The 19,866-nt window shown below is 51.0% G+C and overlaps 1 protein-coding gene across 1 annotated transcript; it reads left to right on the top strand.

The window, feature by feature from the left end:
* The first annotated feature begins 241 nt into the window (after positions 1 to 241).
* On the top strand, positions 242 to 19,120 carry MOGAT2 (monoacylglycerol O-acyltransferase 2). The gene is made up of 6 exons (XM_036895505.2): positions 242 to 400; positions 5,685 to 5,863; positions 15,249 to 15,453; positions 15,748 to 15,922; positions 16,548 to 16,747; positions 18,171 to 19,120. Exons 1-6 carry the CDS (start codon positions 310 to 312, stop codon positions 18,323 to 18,325), a joined length of 1,005 nt encoding a protein of 334 aa, XP_036751400.1. The 5' UTR covers positions 242 to 309; the 3' UTR covers positions 18,326 to 19,120.
* Positions 19,121 to 19,866: the final 746 nt, after the last annotated feature.

The following is a 19,866-nucleotide window of genomic DNA, read 5'->3' as shown; positions in this document are numbered from 1 at the left end:
GCAATCTGTAGATAACGCAATGCCTGAGGTAAGGAAGGTACACTTCCTTCTTTTCCTCCTTCCTTTGGCTGGGCCCACGGCAGGTGGATTCAAAGGTTTCTCCTGGGAAACGGGTGCCTGCCTGGGTGGGGTCAGGGAGGCCTGAGAGCCCAGCTGGGCTGGGTGGGGCATCCTCCTCCTCTCTCCTCCCTCTGCCCCTCCCGGCTCCCCACAAATGCTTACACAACCTTCGGCAGCTGCAAGAGCTGGCCTAGGTGCTCTGACCACAGCTGTGCGCAGAGAAGGCTCCAAGCCGGCAGGGGAGCCAGCATGGTGGAGTTCGCACCCCTGTCCGTGCCATGGGAGCGCAGGCTGCAGACCCTTGCGGTTCTGCAGTGGGTCTTCTCCTTCTTGGCCCTGGGTAAGGCCAGCTGGGCTGGGGGGCGGTGGAGGTGGCGGTGGGCATGCTCCCCTGCTGCCCCAGGTGCACTGCGCACGCTGATGGTGGGAAGCTGTTAGTCCTAAAGGGGGCTTGCTCAGAGCCCCTGTCCAAAGGGACCTCTTGGGCCTGCCTTAGGCCCCTAGTGGGGATGAGGGCCCCTGGGCAGCAGGGGTGGGGGGTTAGGGTGGGGTAGAAGCCATCAGCTGTGGCTTTGGGCAGGTTACTTAGCTTTCCTGGGCTGTGGGTTCCGCCTTTGTGCTGAGGCAGGACAGAGACCCTGCCTCAGGCTTCCTGGTTGTGTGGGGAAAGATCTAGGTGACTGGGGGAAAGTTACAGGCTTCTTAGGCTGCCCAGAGGAGGTGGATTTCCTTTCAGAGAGGAGGAAACCGAGACTGGGGAGGGGTGAGGAGAGGAAAGAACAGGAAGGGGAGAGAAGGTAGAAGCGGAAAGTAGACTGGGGGGTGAACAGGCACCAGGCTAACCTGGGTCAGACTCCGGCTGGGCAACTGATCAGCTTTGTGACCTTGGTGGACCTGTGTGTGACCTCTCTGAGCCTCTATTTTATCATCTTCAGAATGGGAATAACAGTGCTGACCTTACAGGGCTGTTGTGGGATGAGATGAAGAAATGTGCTTGCTCTGCCCAGCACAGACCTAGCCTGGTCCCTGGGCTGGGATCCCCTTACCCACCCCACCCCACAGTGAGCACAGGGAGGCCACACTTGCCCAAACTCTGGCTCTGCCGAAGGGAATATTTGTGAGGAGTGCCCAGGACCAAGGGTTTGGAAGAGAGAGTGACTGGGATTATGTGGGATTCTTCCTTTTAGCTGCTAGCACCTGAGTGGGCAGGAGCTACTACCCCAGGGCTAGTGTTCAGCCTGTACACAGGTGCCAGTCTTCGGTGTTCAAATGGTCAATGGCTCACACACACATGCGTGTGCGCACACACACACACACACACACACACACACACACACCCCAGGTGCTCCCTCAGAGTCCTCCCCTAACAATTTTGCAACCAAAGGATTCACCCTCAGCAAAGCAGGCCTCCAGTACTGTGTCCCTAGCATCCTTTGTGATTGATCTGGGTTTCTGTCCTAAGGGTTATTAAGCATTTTAAATGTCCCTGGCTATCCCCATGACACAGATAAGCAGAGAAAGTAAGTGCCTTAAATGCCCAAGGCTGTAGATCTGGAATCCTGGGCTCCTCTGACTGCCCAGGGAAGAAAGGGAAGGAGGCAGAGAGAGGAGAACAGGCAGCAGGTATGGGAGAAGATGTGGGACACAGGCTGGCGGAGAGACCATGGGGGGAGGTCTATGCCCGGGGCAGGCAGCAAATCTGCTGGCTCTTGGACAAAGGTCACTGGAGGCCCAGAGCCAGGTAGGCTGTAGCCTAGGGATCACAGAGGAACGTCATGCTGGGATTGCCCTGTGTGAGCTTGGAGGGCACGAGTTGTTTGTCTGGCAGAGCCCACCACCAGCCCTGCAGGCCAGGGACACGAGAACCTGGGAATGTCAGGAGCTGCACAAAGTAGCCCTGGGCCTGAGGACTAGAGGGAGAGCAGCTGAGCAAAGGGGTCGGCGCCCACTGGTACCTTATTCCTTATCCTGAGGGCAAAGGGGAGTCCCAGAAGGGCTTTATGTAGGGGGGTGACAAGGTCCAATGTGTGAGTTAAAGGTCCCCATGGCTGCAGTCAAGGTGTCTATTATGTTTGGAGTATAGGGGAACAGACCAGTGGCAGGAAGCGGTCACAATCTAATCAGAGATACCAAATTATCTATTGCCCATGGGCCAAATGCAGCCCTCTGACTGTCTTGTATTTGTACAGTCCTTGAGCCAAAATGGTTTTTACATTTTAAACAGTTGCATTTTAAATGCTTAAGTTCCTATGTAATGTCCTCCATGTTGCCTCTTGAGCCATAAAATCTAAAATTATTTATAGTCTGGCCCTTTAAGAAAAAGACTGCCAACCCTGGTGTAGGGAGATGGGCAGTGGGTGGAGGGAGGTGGCCCTGGTCAAAAGATATTTAGGAGATGGGGTCCACAGGGCAAGACTGAAAAGCTGGCAGGAGAGTCAGGGCCTCCAGGGGAGAGTGAAGACAATGCACATTCATTTATTTATTTTTAAATTTTTCATTAAGGTATGATTGATATACACTCTTATGAAGGTTTCACATGAGAAAACAATGTGGTTACTACATTTACCCATATTATCAAGTCCCCACCCACACCCCAATGCAGTCACTGTCCATTAGTGCAGCAAGTTGCCAGAGATCCACTGTCCCTTCTCTGTGATACTCTGCTCTCCCCAAATGCACATTTATTGAAGAGCCGGTTCACACTGGTGTTAGAGGAGGTATTATGGGGAATTGCAAAGAAGTGGCTGGAGAATTCAATCAGGACCTGTCACCAAGTACTCAGGGCTGAGAGCCAAATAATCCCCAAATGGGTGACTTGTTTACTGTTTCCTTTGCTCTGTAACTCACACACTCACACTCACACAAGGGAACCCCATTCAGTGTGTCTTGTTCTCAGCCACACCTCCAACTCCTAGAAAAGTTGGAATAAATAAATATTTATTGAATGAATAAATAGAAACATGATGTAGCCAATATAGTAGAACTGAATCTCAGATCCTGACCTACTAGTGTGCTGTGTGACCTTAGCCAATTTGCCTACCCTCTCTGGAACTTTGTAACGTGAGATTTAAAATTTTTCCCTCTCAGAGTTGTGACAATTAAGTGAAAGAAAGTGTCTCCTTTCCTAAGTGACTCACATAGGAGTTAATGGTTGAAGAGCCCAGGGTGAGGGTGCTGGTGGGGTGGGGGTGATCTTTCTTAAGTGCAAATGCTCTGTGTGTTTTTTTTTTTCCTAACCTCTTTTTCTGACTGCAAAATTAATACATGCTATTGTAAAACATTCCAACAAAATGTGTATCCTAAAAGCAAAAGACCTCCCCAAATCCTACCCTTCAGGTAACCACTTTTAACAATTTGTTTTTATTCTCTAGAGCTGTTTTTTATTTTTAATGTGGGAGCTACTCACCCAGACTTTTGATTTTGCCCACAGGGAGAGAGCCCTAGCTGGGGTTCTGTATTATTTTTTTCTACATTAAAAATTTTAATGTAAAAAAATAAATAAATAAAATTCAAGTCCATCTCCCCACCATCCTTGTCCCTTTGCATCCTGTGTCTTTCCTCCAGATCTGTAGGAGTCCTTCCCTCCTAGATGCATGTGCAACCACATAGGTACAAATGTCCTTTTTCATGCAAATGGTGGCATTTTAGTCCCACTGTTCTACAACTTTCTGTTTCAAAATTTTTATTTAAAAATATTCAAGATAAAAAGGTGAACAACCCACAAGTGGTTGATGGTCCTTCCTGCCCCCTCCGGAAATCATAAAGCATGGTTACAGCAGCACCTGGCCAGCACGTCTGGAATGTTAGGGAAACACACAGGAGGAGCCCCCTGTGAGAATGGTGGTGCAGGGCTACCATTTCTTCTGGTTTCTCAAGAGTCCTCACATGCCAGGATTTGTATGTGAAGCCTCCTCATTTTTTTATTAGTTACTAATTTAATAGTATTTTAAAACAAAGTGCAAAGGGGGTCTATCCATCTATCAACAGATGATTGAATAAACGAAATGTGGTATATACAGACAATGGGGTATTATTCAACCAGAAAAAGGGAGAAATTCTGACACAGGCTACAACATGGATGAACCCTGGAGACATTATGCTCAGTGACATAAGCTAGCTCAAAAAGACACATATTGCATTATTCCTCTTCTAGAAGGTTCCTAGAATAGTCACATTCATAGAGACAGAAAATAGAATGGTGGTTGGCAGGGGTGGGGGGCATGGGAGTTAGTATTTAGTAGGTACAGAGGTTCAGTTTGAGATGAAAAGAATTCTGGAGATGGGTGGTGGTGATGGTTGCACAGCAATGTGAATGAACTTAATGCCACTGAACTGTATACTTAAAACTGGTTAAGATGATAAATTTTATGTTATGTATATTTTACCACAATAATGATTCAAAAACAGGAAGTGCCCCAAACACCACACTGGATAGTCAGTTCTATGAGGACAGGAATTTCTATCCATTGTTCACAGTTGTGCCACCAGCACCTGGCATATATCATAGGTGTTTTGTATAAAGTGAACATCTGGGAGCCCCAACCTGCATTGTCTGGCTTATGAATTTTACTACCATCCAAACTGGTTGAAAGTTCCCTCCTCCAGGAAGGCTACCAGGAAGGTCAGGCTCAGGCAACCCTTCTTTCAATAGGAATACACAATTGGAAGCTGACCTTCTTGAAGAGTATGAGTGAATGGCATTGAGCAGGGGAAATGGTATGTGGAGGGAGCAATATTCTCTGGGAATGATGCTTCATTAGCACCAAATTAGGGATGGCCCACAGACTGACTCTGAGATGAAGCTGGGATTAGTCTGCAGCAAGGAATTCGGAATTGTAGGTCAGATGGGGATTCCTCACTGGGCCTGGTGTGCACAGCTGCATCCCTGACGCACAGGCCAGCCAGGGGTTAGTGTCTCTCTCCCTCTCTCCTTTACCAGGGAAGGCATAGGAAACAGCATGAGCTCAAGCTAAGAGACTGAGGGAGTTCAGTGAGCTGTTCAGCGTGGCCGGAGCTTTGGGGGGTTTGTGGGCAAGGGGAGGTTGAAGCAGGAGGCGGATAGGGCCGGCTCAGGGGGATCTTCAGTGCCAGGCTGAGCTGCCTGGACTGTGCCTTGAAGTTATGGGAAAGCCATGGGAGGTCTTTAATCAGAGGGGGATCAGGCCAGATTTATCTTTGGAAAGATGGTTAGAGAGTGGACAGAAAGAGGGCTGGACAGAAGAATGTCTCCTTTTTACCTGAGGTCCCAAAAGGTGGAAACCAAAAGCAGTTGATCCAGTCGGTTGCCCAACATGCATCTATTGAGCACCTGGTGAATGCTTACTGCTTTACTGGAGGGAGGGAGAGAGGGGGAAGACAAAGTGAATAAGTTAGCCTAGTGCAGTGGTAAAAAATGAGTTTTGGAATTAGGCCCACTGGGTTCAAATCCATGCTCCCAGTGTGACACTGGCCTGGCTGCATTCCTCCCCATCAAAGGCGTGGGAAACTGATCTGTTCTTTTTGGGGCTGAGGGACGGACAGCCCAGTACTGCTGATGCTGACATATGGGGAACACTCACCATGGGCAGTCTCTCCTCCTTCCTCTCCTACCTCTGACCACTGACAGCTCCTGCTTCCCTCCCCAGCCCAAATCTGCACTGCGGTCTTCATAGGCCTCCTGTTCACAAGATTCTGGTTATTCAGTATTCTGTATGCAACCTGGTGGTACCTGGACCGAGACAAGCCATGGCAAGGGGGCAGGCGCATCCCGGCCTTAAGGCGCTGGGTCATGTGGAAGTACATGAGGGACTATTTCCCCATCTCGGTGAGTAATGGGGCTGGCTGGGGTGTGGCCAGGGCCATAGGGTCCCACATCTCAGTGGGGGAGGTATGGCCTTATGTGCAGTGAACAGAATTCTTGGCTGGGAGGCAGGAGCTAGGGCTTCCACCACTGTGTGACCTGGAGAAGAGTCTGGCTTCTCTCTGGCCATGGATTCCCATCTGCAGGGCTATGGGACCAATATGAGGATTGATGAATGTACAGGATTTGAAGGAGCTCTGTGGGACATACAGTGTAGAACACTTATGTATCTTACGGGTGTAAACCCCTCTGCAGCCCAGGTTTGAGAGTGAAGGTAATAAACTCAAGGCCCTAAAAGACCATCTAGTTCCACTTCATCAGATGAGGAGACTGACACCCAGAGAGGGACAAAGGTGTGACCAAGGTCATACAGCAACTTCTTTTCCTGGTTCTATAGTTTGTGCAGCAACTATGTGTAAGGGGCAGAGGAGAGAGCCCTGAACTTGTTCTCTGTCTATCCTGCCCCTAACTTTATTATGCTATGTGTCCTTGGGCAAGGCCTTGCTCCATTCTGAACCTCAGTTTCCCCATGTATGCATTAAGCAGACTAATCCCTCCTACTCTTAAGTACCTTTGAATCTCTGACACTCCAACTTATAGTACCTCATGGCCGTTATGGACACTTGACCCTGGACCCAAATATTGGCCCTGAGTGAATCAGACCACTAGGTTTGAGTGAACAGACTCTGACTTCTACACTGAATCCCAGACAGACTAAACCCTTGGATGTAAGGAGCTGGGCAGGGATGGTTTATTGGCCAGATGGAGTAGGATGAGGAAGGCCGTGGGAACACAGAGGGGTGCCAGGCAGGGGCGGTTGTCCCCCTTTGGAAATAGGAGAGAAGAGAGGTATAGAGTATGGCCTCTGGAGCTGACAGCCTTAGGTTCCAATGCCAGTTCTGCCACATACCAGCTGTAGGACCTTGGGTGAGTTACGTAAGCTCTCTGAGCCTTGGGTTTCTCATATGTAGTGTGGAGATGATGCCATATACACCACTGGGCTGTGTGGATTCAGTGAGACAGCAGATAAAGCCCCGTGTGGGTTCTCAGTGGACCAGTAGCTAGTGTTTTACAGGGTCAGTGAGGACTCTGGGGACATCCGGGCGTCCCTGTGGGTCCAGAAGGACTCGGAGAACCCTGCTGCTCTGATCTTCCTGCCTGCTTGGCTTCTCCCACCCTTTCTGGGAGCCCTGCCTCTTTCTGCCCCATCAAGAATGAGGTCCCCTGTTAGCAAAGGGAGAAGGCATGGAGGAGACAGGTTCACAGAGGTCAAACAACTCGCCCGAGGCACGGGCACTCTGCAGAGTCAGGGCTCCTGCCTTGCTCCCTTCTGAGAGTCCTGTGGCCTAGCAAGAACTAGCAAGACCTGAGCAACAACTGGGGCGCAGGAGCTCCTAGCACCCCAGTGATCAGGCCTCCTGGGCAAAGGGCAGGGGTGGGACTGGGCAGGGCAGGGCAGCTGGGCAGAAGCTGGGCAGAGGGCAGGAAGCTGGCTGGCAGAGACGTCCTTGCTCATGAGGGGAGATAGAGGTTGGAGGGCAGAGTGGTGCAGAGCTAACCTGAGGGACCCAATGGAGAGCCGTCCTCCCCGGCGCCCATATCTGCTTCCTCTGCAGGCCACCCTCTCAAGGTCTTGTCAGCAAAGACAAGCCAGCCTTGCTGGGTCCTGAGAGGAGCCACAGGCACATTTTTGGCAGGGTCCCACATCCCCAGCCCAGGACCTCTGAGCTTTGAGGTCCTGAATTCCCTTCTTCCCTCTCTTCTTCCCAGGCCAGGACTCACTGTTCTGTGCCAGGAAGTTCATGGCTTCCATGAGAAAATGTGGCCTGTAGCCTGGGAGTACAGGTGTCATCAGCTACCAAGCCAAGGAAAACCTTACACAGGTTCTGGCCTCTAGTAGAGTTTTGTGGATTCTGGTTCTGTGGTCTCACCTCCCACTGTGAGCTGACTCCCGAGTTCACCAGGGAAGGAAAGGTGTCCTGCAAAGGGAACAACTCGAGCTCAGGCCCAGAAGCTTGCCACAGGATGGGTTTTGAGCAACAGGCCTGACATTCTGCGTGTGTAAAGCAGAAATCAGCTGGAGATGAGGCTGGGAAGGTTTTCAGGGATAAGATTACGGCCACCGAAGGCCATTCCACAGAACTGGGACTCCTCAACTGAAAGGCCTCCAAAGGAGAATATCTGGCTCTCTTTGCACCAGCTTTGCTGCTAGTTGCAGGTCTGGTTTATAGAAAAATGATGCTGAGATGGCTCTGTGCCTGTCCTATCCGCTGCCCTTCCTGTTCCTCCCCCAGCCAGGTAGCTCTCGAGGAGGGTTTCTCAACCTCAGCCCTATTGACACTGGTCGGACACTGTATTGTTTTTGCAGAAATTCTGTGTGCACAGGGTTTGGGATTTGTTGCCCACTACAGGCCTGTTGCATCATCAGGCAGTACCACCAAGTGGCCGGCAGAGGGCAAAATGACATGCACTTCGGCTTTGCCGATCCTAGGCTCCTAGGAGGCTGCAGTAGGGGGCTGTAGCCAGCAGATTCCCTTCCCCGCGGCCTCCCTGGAGACCCTCCAACCCTTCCATACACCTTTACAGCCCAGGCTCTGCACGGACCTTGTGGTGGGTGGAGGCAGGGTTCCCAGCTCTGCTGAGCTCCCCCACATTCATGGGCCTCTGCTCTCCCCTCTCAAATGCGTGTGGAAATCTGAGCTTCTGTCAGTTCTCAGTCTGATTTTATGGACTGGTGTCCAGTGGTGCAATTTCAAGCAAAATTAGGATGCTGTGTCTGGGCTCTGGAGCCTTCTAAACTTCCCTGTAGGCTCCCTAAAGAGGTAATGGTGGAGAATCAGGCAGTGTTTCATATAGGAAGATGTGTCTTCTCTTGAAGACCAGCCCAGCAGCTGGGTTTCTCCCGTGAGGATTTCATCATCCCGGGGCAGACACTGTCTACACAGGCCCAGGCCTGAGGAGACCCTGTGACCTGGTGTCAGGAAATGCTCCCGGGTCCAGGCAGTGCAGGACACCTCCCTGACCCCTGGGATGACCCCTTAGTTCCTTCACAGCCCCGCAGGCATCACTAGGGACTTCATGCCCCACCTCCCAGGCCGGCCACCTCCCAGAACACTGGGGTCTCTTAACCTGAGTTACAGGGACTCAGGTGCTCAGTCTCCCACCCAGGCCAGAGCTCCTGCTTACACAGCCCAAGGACCGCGGGTCATTTCTTCCTGCTATGCGTCCTTTCATTAAGCGAGGGCTCCGCCTGGGACAAGGTCTTGCTTGACAAGGAGCTGGGGCGTGTCCTCATGACCCTCGCAGGAGTCCTAGCTCTGCCTTGGACACAGCTGTCCGCTCAGCCTGAGGACTGCCCTGCAGGGACTGGGGGCCTCCCTTCCCGGCCACTTCCACTGCCCTTGCAGCTGCCTCTCCCGCTACTGGCCAGGCTTGTGCAGGCTTTCTCCCCCCAGGCACCACGGACAGTTTGGGCTGACTGATCCTCACAGTCTGTACGGGCCGGATTAGGTTGTCTGCCTGCGTCTCTGGCCTCTACCCTCTAGGTGCCAGCAGCATTCCCCTCTACCAGTTGTGACAACTGAAAATGTCTACAGACTACCAAATGTCCCCTGGGGGTGGGGGGTGGGAGACAAATTAGCCCGATTAAGAATTGCCTCTTTAGGGCCTGGAGTCTGTTTCCCAAACTCCTCTGGGGCTGACTACCTAAGTCTGATCACAGTCATCTCTTTACCTGGGCTTGGCTTCCAGTAACGCCCCCTACATATCCTCCACGCAGCAGTCAGCATAATCCTCGTAAAATATTAAATGCAACAGTGACTCCCATCGCAACTAGAATAAAATCCGATTTTTGCTGCAGCTTGCCTATCCCTGCTTTCTGGACCCTGCTCACTCCTCACCTGCCTCTCTTCCCCGCCTCCTCCCACCTCCCCCACCCCCTGTGCCCTCCAAGTTCTCCAGACATGAGCTGTGTACTTGCCCTGGCCTGTACCCTTACTTGAAGCTCATCCCTTCTCCCTGTTAGCCCCACCACCTTTCCTGAGGGAGCTCCCACAAGCCAGGAGAGCCTGCTGGCTACACACCCTGGCTGCTTGTGTTAAGGTCCTGCCTCTGCCACTTTGCTAGTTATGTGACTAGAGCCAGTTAATTAACCTTGGGTCTCAGTTTCCTCACCTGTAAAATGGGGGCATTAACACCAGGACTTCTCTCACAGGATTAACAGAGGATGCAGCAAATTGCTATACATAGGCGCCTGGCGCACAGAAGGTGCTGGGAATGTTCACCCCCTTGGGCACTCTTTCCAGCTTGCAGTGCCTGGCATAGGCTGTACTTCTTCCACTCTAAGGTATCCCCAATAGTAAAACACACCGATGTTTTACGAGCCACTAAGAAAAAGATTCTTCCAATAAGAAATGTCAAGCGCATCTTGATAACAAAATGTTAAGAGGTGAAGAAAAGGTGCATCTTAGAATTGAGGGAGTGATATACCGGTATGTGTCACCGAGTGTCAGTTAGATGAGTGCCTGACTGTGCAAGGGGCCAGGCTGGGAACATGTCTGCCGGGAAGCCCACAGAAGCTGAAGCCCATGCCAAGTCACTGCCAGGACTAGGGAGAATAACTGAGCCCTTCCTTCCATCTGGCTGTGGTGGGTGGAGACAGGGAGGGACCTTGGTCTCTGCACACATGCACACCACCAACTGCCTGAGGCTGGAAGGGGGTTCCTTTGGTTTAGAGTGGTGAATCTCAAGCTTTGATACATATATCAGAATCCCCTAGGAAATTTGTCACAAATCAGATGTCCAAGGCCAGAACCAGACCTATTGAATCAGAGCTTGCTTGCCCTGCATTTTTAACCTGCCAAGTAATCAAGGCAGATAAATAGGCCATGAACAGGTTCTCCATCACCAGGCTTTGGAGCAGGGAGAGGTAGGTCGCTGATTCAGAATCCACCTTGTCCTGGGAGAGGAAGCCTGAGAGCCGGGCCCTTTGAGTTTGACTAGCAGGAGAAGGCCCCAGAGCTGGTCCTGAGTCTCAAGATATCTCCTGGGTCTGAAACATAGGCTTCCTGGTGCTCTCTGGGGCACTCTGCAGGGGATGGCGGAACTCAGATTCTGGTCCTCTGTGTGGCTTTGGGCAGGTCACTGACCCCTCTGCATCTCAGTTTGCTCAGCTGTGCAATGAGCTCCCACGCTGCAGCCAGCCTCCCAAGGGTCCTAGTCACACAGACTAGTGGTGCGGGTGCTTTGCGAACCATAATGGAGCCATCAAGACAGTGGATTCTTGAGGCATTTGGGTCACCCCAAGGGTGTGAAGGGTCACAAGGGCATTTATGGAGAGATGGGTGGGACTGGGCAGACACAGCCCCTCCCTGCCCTCCCTCCCACCTAAGGTCTGGATGCCTCTGCTGGGCAGCCTGCTGCAGGGCTGCGGTTGTCTAGGCAAGGCATTTGGGACCCAAAGTAGCACCACCCTGGGAAGAATTGAAAACATATTTGCACAAAGACCTGTACACAAGTGTTCATGGCCACATTATGTGTAATGGCCCAAGGGTGGAAATAACGTCAATTTCCATCAACTGATAAATGGACAAAGAAAATAGATATCCATAGGATGGAATAGTATTCAGTCATAAAAAGGAACCAAGTAGTGATACATGCTTCAGCAAGGATGAACCTTGAAACCATTCCACTAAGTGAAAGAAGACAGGCACAAAAGGCCACATACTGTATCATTACCTGTAGATAAATTGTCCAGAACAGGCATGTCCATAAAGACAGAGAATAGATTAGTGGTTGCCAGGGGTTGGAGGAAAGAGGAGTAAATGCTAATGGGGATGGCTTTCTTTTTGGGGTGTTGAAAATACTCTGGAATTAGGTAGTGGTGATGGTTGCACACCTTTTAAATACAACTGATCCCTGAACAACATGGGTTTGAACTGTGCAGGTCCACTTACACTTGGATTGTTTTTCAACAAATATAGACAGTACTATGAATGTATTTTCTTTTCCTTGTGATGTTCTTAATAACATTTTCTTTTCTCTAGGTTACTTTATTACAAGAATACAATATATAATACATATAGCATACAGATATGTTTTTGTTGATTGTTTATATTATCAGTTAGGCTTTTAGTCAATAGTAGGCTATTAGTAGTTAAGTTTTGGAGGAGTCAAAAATTATACATGGATTTTTGTCTGCATGGCGGGGTTGGCACCCCCTTAAGTCCTGCATTGTTCAAGGACCAACTATACACTAAAACCACTGAATTGCATATCTTAAAAGGCTGAATTTGATGGTACACAAACTATGTTAGTAAAAAAATGCAACCCCCAGACATAGCAACCTGGCCATCCCCTTTTCCCGCCACCAGTGCCTGGTTCCAAGCCTGGCCTGCCAGGGCATACACCCAGAGAGGGCCTTCCCTAGATATCCACCCATCTTTGCTTAGTCCTCCCCTAAGAGAACTGAGGGAGGAAAGCAGAAAACACAGCACGTTACAAAATTCCCCTTTTGTGTTTATCTCACCTGAACCCAGTAGCAGCCATGCCAGCTCCCTGTTTTGTCACATTTCCCTGTGTCCTGGAAGAGAGAGGGGAAACTAAGGCATGGAGAGGGCAAGGGCCTGCTGAAGGTCATGAGATGAGCCAGTGACAGAACCTGGGGCTCCTGACTCCAAGCTCAGGGTTCTTTCCTCTGCTACTGGAACCCAAGTGACATGTCAGGACAGGACCAGGGGCAGGTGGTCTTCCTTCCAAGGCAGGCTGCGTCTGCCTCATCTGTTAATGGTTCATGATTTCCTTCTTCAATTCCACGGTCTTTCCATAGCATCTCCTCTGTTCCAGGCCTGCACTGGGGATGAGAGGTACATCAGACAGGTGTCTGCAATCTCAGAGCCCTCACAGTGATGACATGATATCACTTGGGCACAGTGGCCAGATAAAAGAGGTCAGCACAGAAAGTCAGCAGTAGAGACCACATCTGGGGACGTGCACACGTGGCCTCAGTGGGACAGTGATGGCCCTATCAGTGTACACACTTGGAAACACATGTGAAGACACATGTGCAAATATTGGCAACTTGCCCACGTTGTATATTTTTGTGTATTTCTCTATACACAAAGACTTCTGTATTAAGGGGATAATCATTCCTTCCTTCATTTGTTCATTTATTTTATTGACTTCACTCATTTATTCATTCATTTTTCATTTAAAATAGGTAACACATTCTTGTTCAAAATGCAAAAAGAACAAAAGGGGACATAGTGAGAAGTCCCCTTTCCACTTCACATCCCATGTCACCGGCTCTCTCCCCAGAGGCACTATGACCTGTGTTTGGTGTATCCACCCAGACGCAAATGCATGTTCCCCTTCTTGGCACAGTTGGTGACATTCTGCACACACTGTCTTGCCCCTTGCTTTTTCCTGACAAACAATAGTAGCCTGCTTCCCCTGTGAGGACAGGAAGAGCTGTGTCAAGCTTCTCTAGGCTGCTCAGTGATTCATTGTGTGAATGTTCCGTAATGTGTCTAGACAAGCCCTGTTGATGGACACTTGAGTGGATGTCAAGTTTTTGATATCACCAAAAAAAGATGCTTAATAATTAATAACTTTCTAATTATTAATAATTACCTAATTGTCAGTTAACTAAGAACAGTGAATAATCTTGTTCAGTTGTCATTTGCACAAGTGCAATACATTCCATACCTAAATTCCTCAGCAGTGGAGTTGCTGGGTTAAAAGGTCTGTCACATTTTTTGGTTGTGATAGACATTGCCCAACCTTTGTGGAGGTTACAGAATATTACCTTCCCACTAGCTGAGAACGAGAATCCTTAAGCCAACGTTTCAGTACAGGAAGCCAGGTGTGTTTTTAGAGAAACACCACCAGATGAGTTCTTGAAGAAGGAGGAGAATGACCAGAGCTTTCTCTGCTCTGTCTTTATTTTCACATCCAGTAATTCCCCACTGAGTTGAGTAGGAGAGGTTTGTCCTGTCTAGGAGGCAATGGCCCCTCCACCTGTGGTCCTTGCAGCCTTTCCTCAAGGGGTCCATGGGTAACTGGAGGGCATACTGGAAATGTGGGCATTTGCAGAGACCAAGTCCAGGTCCAAGACTGGAGAATCTGGGGCTGGTCAGACTGGACGGGGCAGACAGGCTCAGATCCCATTGCTGTGCCCTGGGTGCCTCCAGGACACTCTGAGAGCAGGCAGCCAGGCTTCTGGGGCCATGAAGGAAGAATGCTCAGGGAGTCACCAGCTGAAAGTTTCAGCTTGATGACAGGATAAACTTTCACCCTGGCAAAGGAGAGCCAGAGTGAAAAGGGCTGCCCCCACTGGGGAAAGCAAATTACAGGGCCTGGGCAGTCCCATCAGGGAGCCTCCTGCCAGGGGCCTCAGGGACCTTCAGACTGCTGTCTGCAGTCTGCAGAGCACAGGGCACTGTAAAGGGTGGGCCCTGCGGTTCCTGGCAAGGTGGGAAAGGGCTTGGCTCCCTGAGCACACAGAGTCACTGCCCATGGCAATCTTTGTTGCAGACTCAGCCCCATCGCAGCCTGTCCAGTGACTAGCTGGCTGAGAAGAGCATTTGCTAGCTCAGTTCCTGCCCCTCCCACCCTCACCCCACTTCAGTTGGAAGTTGCTAATGACGGCTCTCCTCGCCCACTCAATCTACAATGTCTGGTGGTCCCTGCTACACCCTCCATGCTGCAGGCCTGACCTGTCCCCGGGAAGCTGCCACGCCAGCAGAGCTGTGCATGGCCAGGGACGGAGAGTGGTCGCAGGGCAATGAGGGCCTGGCAGCAGAGAGCCTCTGGTGAGACACCTGTGTGTACACAGGGTCACCAGGCCTAGAGCCGGCGTCCCAGTCTGCATGTGATTTCAACCTAACAGGAGACCACTCCTGAGAGAGCTCGTGAATGCTCACTCTCAGGTTTTAAGTACCAATTTTTCTTATATTGAGTGGTTAAAATGGAGCTCCTCTGGATAGTGGCGCCTCCATGTGGCCATTTGGAGCCTTCAAATTATATCCTGTCATGTAGTCTTGGTAGTTCCAGGGCACTCTCAGACCTGAGCTTTTCAGCAGTCCTGGCAGGTAGGCAGGACAAGGGATAATGTCCCCATCTTACAGATGAAGAGCTTGAAAGGGAAGCAACTTGTCCAAACCCACAGCGAGTCTGAGGCACAGCCAGCTGCACTGCATCACTGGGTGTGTTCACACACCGTATCTCAATCTTCATAGGAACCTGAGGCTCAGAGAGGGGGAGCAACTTGCCCAAGGTCACACCGGTGAATGTCAGAGCCAGGGTTGGCACACAGGCCCAGCTCTGGCTTATCAAGTTGCTGTCCCTGCAGCTGGTCAAGACCGCTGAGCTGGACCCGTCCCGGAACTACCTCGCTGGCTTCCACCCCCACGGAGTCCTGGCCACGGGAGCCTTTGTCAACCTGTGCACCGAGAGCACAGACTTCTCTTCGCTCTTCCCGGGCATCCGCCCCCATCTGATGATGCTGACCATGTGGTTCCGGGTCCCCTTCCTCAGGGACTACATCATGTCAGGGGGTGAGTCTTCACACCAGTGGGTAGCCCAGGAAATGGGGCTATAGGCAAGGGAGGAGGGATTTTAGGGAAGGCTACTTCTTGCAAGAGCTGTGGGAGAAGGAGGCTAGCTAGACCCAAGGAAGCACTTGGCGTGGTAATGAGCTTGGCCAAGGTGTTAGGGAGCAGGGAGGACTCAGGGAATTCCCACCCAGCTGAAGTGGGTGGGGCAGGGGACCCAGGCCTCGGTGGGCATTTTTGGTAATCTCTTTCTTGGGCCCCCTCATCCCATACCTGATCACCTTCCTCTCTCCCCAGGGCTGGTGGCATCGGACAAGGAGAGTGGTGCTCACATTCTGAACAGGAAGGACGGGGGCAATCTGCTGGCCATCATTGTAGGGGGTTCCCAGGAGGCTCTGAACGCCAGGCCTGGAGCCTACACGCTGTTGCTGCGGAAACGCAAGGGCTTCATCAGGCTCGCCCTGATGCATGGGTATCTAGGAAGAGGGCTCTCGGCTCAGATGGAGATTGGCCAGGATTGTATTTTGGCAGCAAGAGAGTGGATTCTATTTTGGCTGGGAGATTCTCAGTCCCCTCACAGTAATCATATGTTGGTGACAGATGTACTCTCTTATGCCCAAATATTCAGAAAAGATTCCAGAAGGGAGGCTTGGTGATCAAAGGGACTAAATGGGAAGGGACATATTGCCCAAAACCAGCACTAGATCTGAGACCTGTGGGATCTGGGAGAATGGAGTTTGGAGCATATCACAGAGCTGTTCTCCCACCTTGAAGGATCTTTGAGGAATGCTCGGCCAGGAGAGATTTTTCTGCTAAATGTTCAGATGTTTTCTATCTGAGAGAACTCTCTGAAGCATTCTGATCTGCCCGTCATGGTGTAACTGGGAGGTCATGGTCCTGAAACAGGCCTGGACCTGCCCAAGTTCAGAATGTAAGGCCATGGGAGGTCTGGGAGACAACCAAGGCCTCCTGTTTACAGCCCAGGGCTCTGTCCTCTGCTCCAATTCCTGGTCACTGGGTCCCTACGGGATGTGAGGTGGTCAGCTTGGGCCTTCTTTGGGACCTCCGCATGCCTTCTCTCCCCTGTCTTCCTCCAGGGTAGATCTGGTGCCAATCTTCTCCTTTGGAGAAAATGACCTATTTGACCAAGTTGAAAACCGTCCTGGCTCCTGGTTGCGCTGTATCCAGAACCGGCTGCAGAAGATCATGGGTATCTCCCTCCCACTCTTCCACGGCCGTGGGGTCTTCCAGTACAGCTTTGGTCTTATACCCTACCGCCGGCCCATCACCACCGTGGGTGAGTCAAGACACAGGCTTGAGTGGGCTGCAGGGAAAGGGGCCAGGGCTCTGTGCTGCAAGGGGACATGGAAATGGGCTGCACACACTCTGGCCCTCATGGAGCCCACATTCTAGACTGGAAAACAATCACACTCACAGAGAACCCAGTGTAAGGCCGTCTGGGGTGAGAACTGTGACAGAGACATGGAGAACTATAGTCATTACCCTGAGCCCTGCCCCAGCTCCCTTACATGCCGCAGCTCAGTTTACCTTAGTGAGCAGTGAGGTAGGGACTATTATCCCTATTTCACTGGTGGCAAACCAAGGCTCACAGGAGTTATGTAACTTCCAAAAAGGTCACACTTCCTTTGAGTAACAAAGTTGAGGTTTGAATCAGTATTTCTTTGACTTTTTATTATGCCAGAGAAAATGGGTTTAATTCTGAATTAGAGAGTCTAATAAGGCTTATTGGAGAAGATGGATTCAAGGATAGGGCATCCCAAGTCAGTTAGAATTGCATGTAAAGTTGCAATCAGGAGCTTGGATTAGAGCCTGAGGGATTTTCCTGTAAATAATGGGCATGAGCTTTGGATTATGGACTTAGTACCATCTTTTTCAGCTGTTTGGGCACCTCATTTGTTTTTCTCAGATTACGAGTAGGTTCTCTGACAAAGTCTGTCCATTCACCTCTGCATGCCCATTTATTTGTTAGTTGGGCATAAACTTGGTGAACCCCCTACATTATGACTTCCCTTGCGTTGGGTGGCTATATCTTCATGAAGTGAAATTGGCTGCTGCCCCCAGACCTGTTCTCACATGGAGAAGGCAGGGGAGCTGCTTCTCAGCCAGGCAGGACCAGAGGAAGGAGATTAGTTAGGGCCTTCCTGACTCTCCAGAATGAAGAGGGTACTGCAGGCCGACATGGAGGGAGATGGGGGAAGAAGAGATACCTAGGATCCGGGCCTGCCTCACCCTAGAAATATAGGCACTTGTAATCATGGTGTGTCATACTCCCAGAACCATATGGCTTGGCAATTAAGAGTACATCCCCGGGGTTTAAAACCTGGCACTGATTTTTCGTGGCTATATGACTTTGAACAAGTTACTTAACCTCTCTGAGCCTCATTGCCTAACTTCTCAAATGGCAATCATAACAAGTTCTAGCCCCATAGGTTTGTTGCATGGATTAAAGGAGGTAATGCTTGGGAAGCACCTAGCACCTTGCCTGACATGGCACACTGTCAGCTGGTGTTATTATATCAGAATCTCAGAGTTGCCCTAACATCTTGATATCCATCATCCAAAATTGGGCTGAAAGAATGGCAGTATGAGTGCTTTCCTGTAGGGATGACAGTGGGGGTGGGCACCTGCCCCAAGGGCCCCTGCGACTCCTGCAGTTCCTGCTCTGGGCCACCTTCCACCTTGCATCTTGAATCTTACAGTGGGGAAGCCCATCGAGGTGCAGAGGATACTGCATCCCTCACAGGAGGAGGTGGACAGGCTGCACCAGCGCTACCTCCGGGAGCTGGGTGACCTCTTTGAGGCCCACAAGCTCAAGCACAACATCCCCATGGACCAACACTTGGAATTCTACTGAGTGCCTCCCTGGAGGAGGACGGCTGGCATTAGGGAACCCAGCAGGAGGTGAACAGAGAGGGTTTCCTGCAGGCGTCCATTGAACATATGTCCAGAGTCTCCCCAGCCTTCTCCAAATCCAACCTGTGCCGGGCCCCAAGTCACAGCTGGCCACGTGGGAGGGGAGACCAGACTCTGGCATTGGCGATTTGCACTCCTGCTGTGAAACTTCTGCAAGCCTCCCTCTCCTGGTCTACTCTTCTGTGAACCCCGAGAGATGGCCGGAAGAGAATGATTTCAGAGATCTCCGTCCTCTGTTGCAGTTTCACTCAATGGGCTGGGAAAAGAGAGCAGCAACGAGCGACCAGGCTTTTCTTCCTGTGCCTTGAGTGACAGCACAAAAGAAGCCATCAGCTCCAGCCCCTTTTCCTACAGGCTCCCGCATCCTGCATCCGGGGTGTCCCAACTCCTCCCTCCCCAAGCCGGAGAGGAAGGGGCGGCTGTGAGGCCGCTGCACTTACCCTGAGTACCTTCGCATTTCTGGGTCCTCTGAGCTGTGGAGTGGCAGCCCAGGAGTCTGGAAGAACTGTGCTGTCACTGGCTGTGTGACCCTGGGCAGGCTACTTCGCCTCAGTATCCTCTACCCTCTGAGCCTCCATTTTGCTGACTAAGATGACCTCTGAGCCTCAACTCTGACATCACGTAGGCCTAGAGCTCTGTGAGACACCTCTTACTGATCCTTTGTAATTTCAGCCCCTGACCTTGGCACAAGAAGGGGAGCTCCATAAATGTCAGTTCAATAAATGAAAGGATTTTATTTTAGCCTTATTCTCTTTCTTCCTATGGCCCAACTAAGAAGGCAGTCAAAGCCTTACTTTCAGCCTTCTGCTGACCCTGTGGCCCTGTGGCCCTGTGGCCCCATGGCCCTGTGGCCCCGTGGTCCCATCTCGTCTTCCAGAGGGGGAGTCAGGTTGGGCCAGAGAATCCAAGTTGACTCTTCCTTCCTGATCTGTCTGCCCCAAGCTTTCCACCTCTGGCCTGTTCTGTTGGGAGTGAAGGGGCTAGAAAGGGTGTGTTAAGACGCACAGGAGACCAGCACAGAGAATGAAGAACAGACGTGAGGATGTTCATAAGTGTCTGCAGGGTGAGTGAGATGGGGACGGAAGCCCTGATGAGAAGTCGGATTCCTAGGTTTGGGACATGCATCAGTGGTGAGGGGACAGGACAGTTGGGTAGGACCAGTACTCGTGAATTGCCCTTGCCCTCCAGCAGGAAAAGAAGGGTCCTTCCCCTCCAGGAGAAGAGCATACCAATAGCTACAACCTGGGGTACATTTTGAGAAGTGTCAATTTGGGTTTAAATCCTGGCCCATCCCTTTTTAGTGACCCTGGGCAAGTCACATCACCTCCAAACCTTGACTTTTCCATCTGAGAAATAAGGATTACAGATTCCACCTCAAGTGTGAGGAGCATAATAAGGTAATATTTGGAGACTATAAGCCACTCCACTTCTGTCTGGAATGACAAGGAGTACGTGTGGAGTGAGTAAGTGATAAACGTACCC

Source organism: Manis pentadactyla, chromosome 9 (genome assembly GCF_030020395.1).
Source record: "Manis pentadactyla isolate mManPen7 chromosome 9, mManPen7.hap1, whole genome shotgun sequence".
NCBI classification, from domain to species: Eukaryota; Metazoa; Chordata; class Mammalia; order Pholidota; family Manidae; genus Manis; species Manis pentadactyla.
Note: the sequence above shows the minus strand (reverse complement) of the source record. Positions and strands in the feature narration are given on the sequence as shown.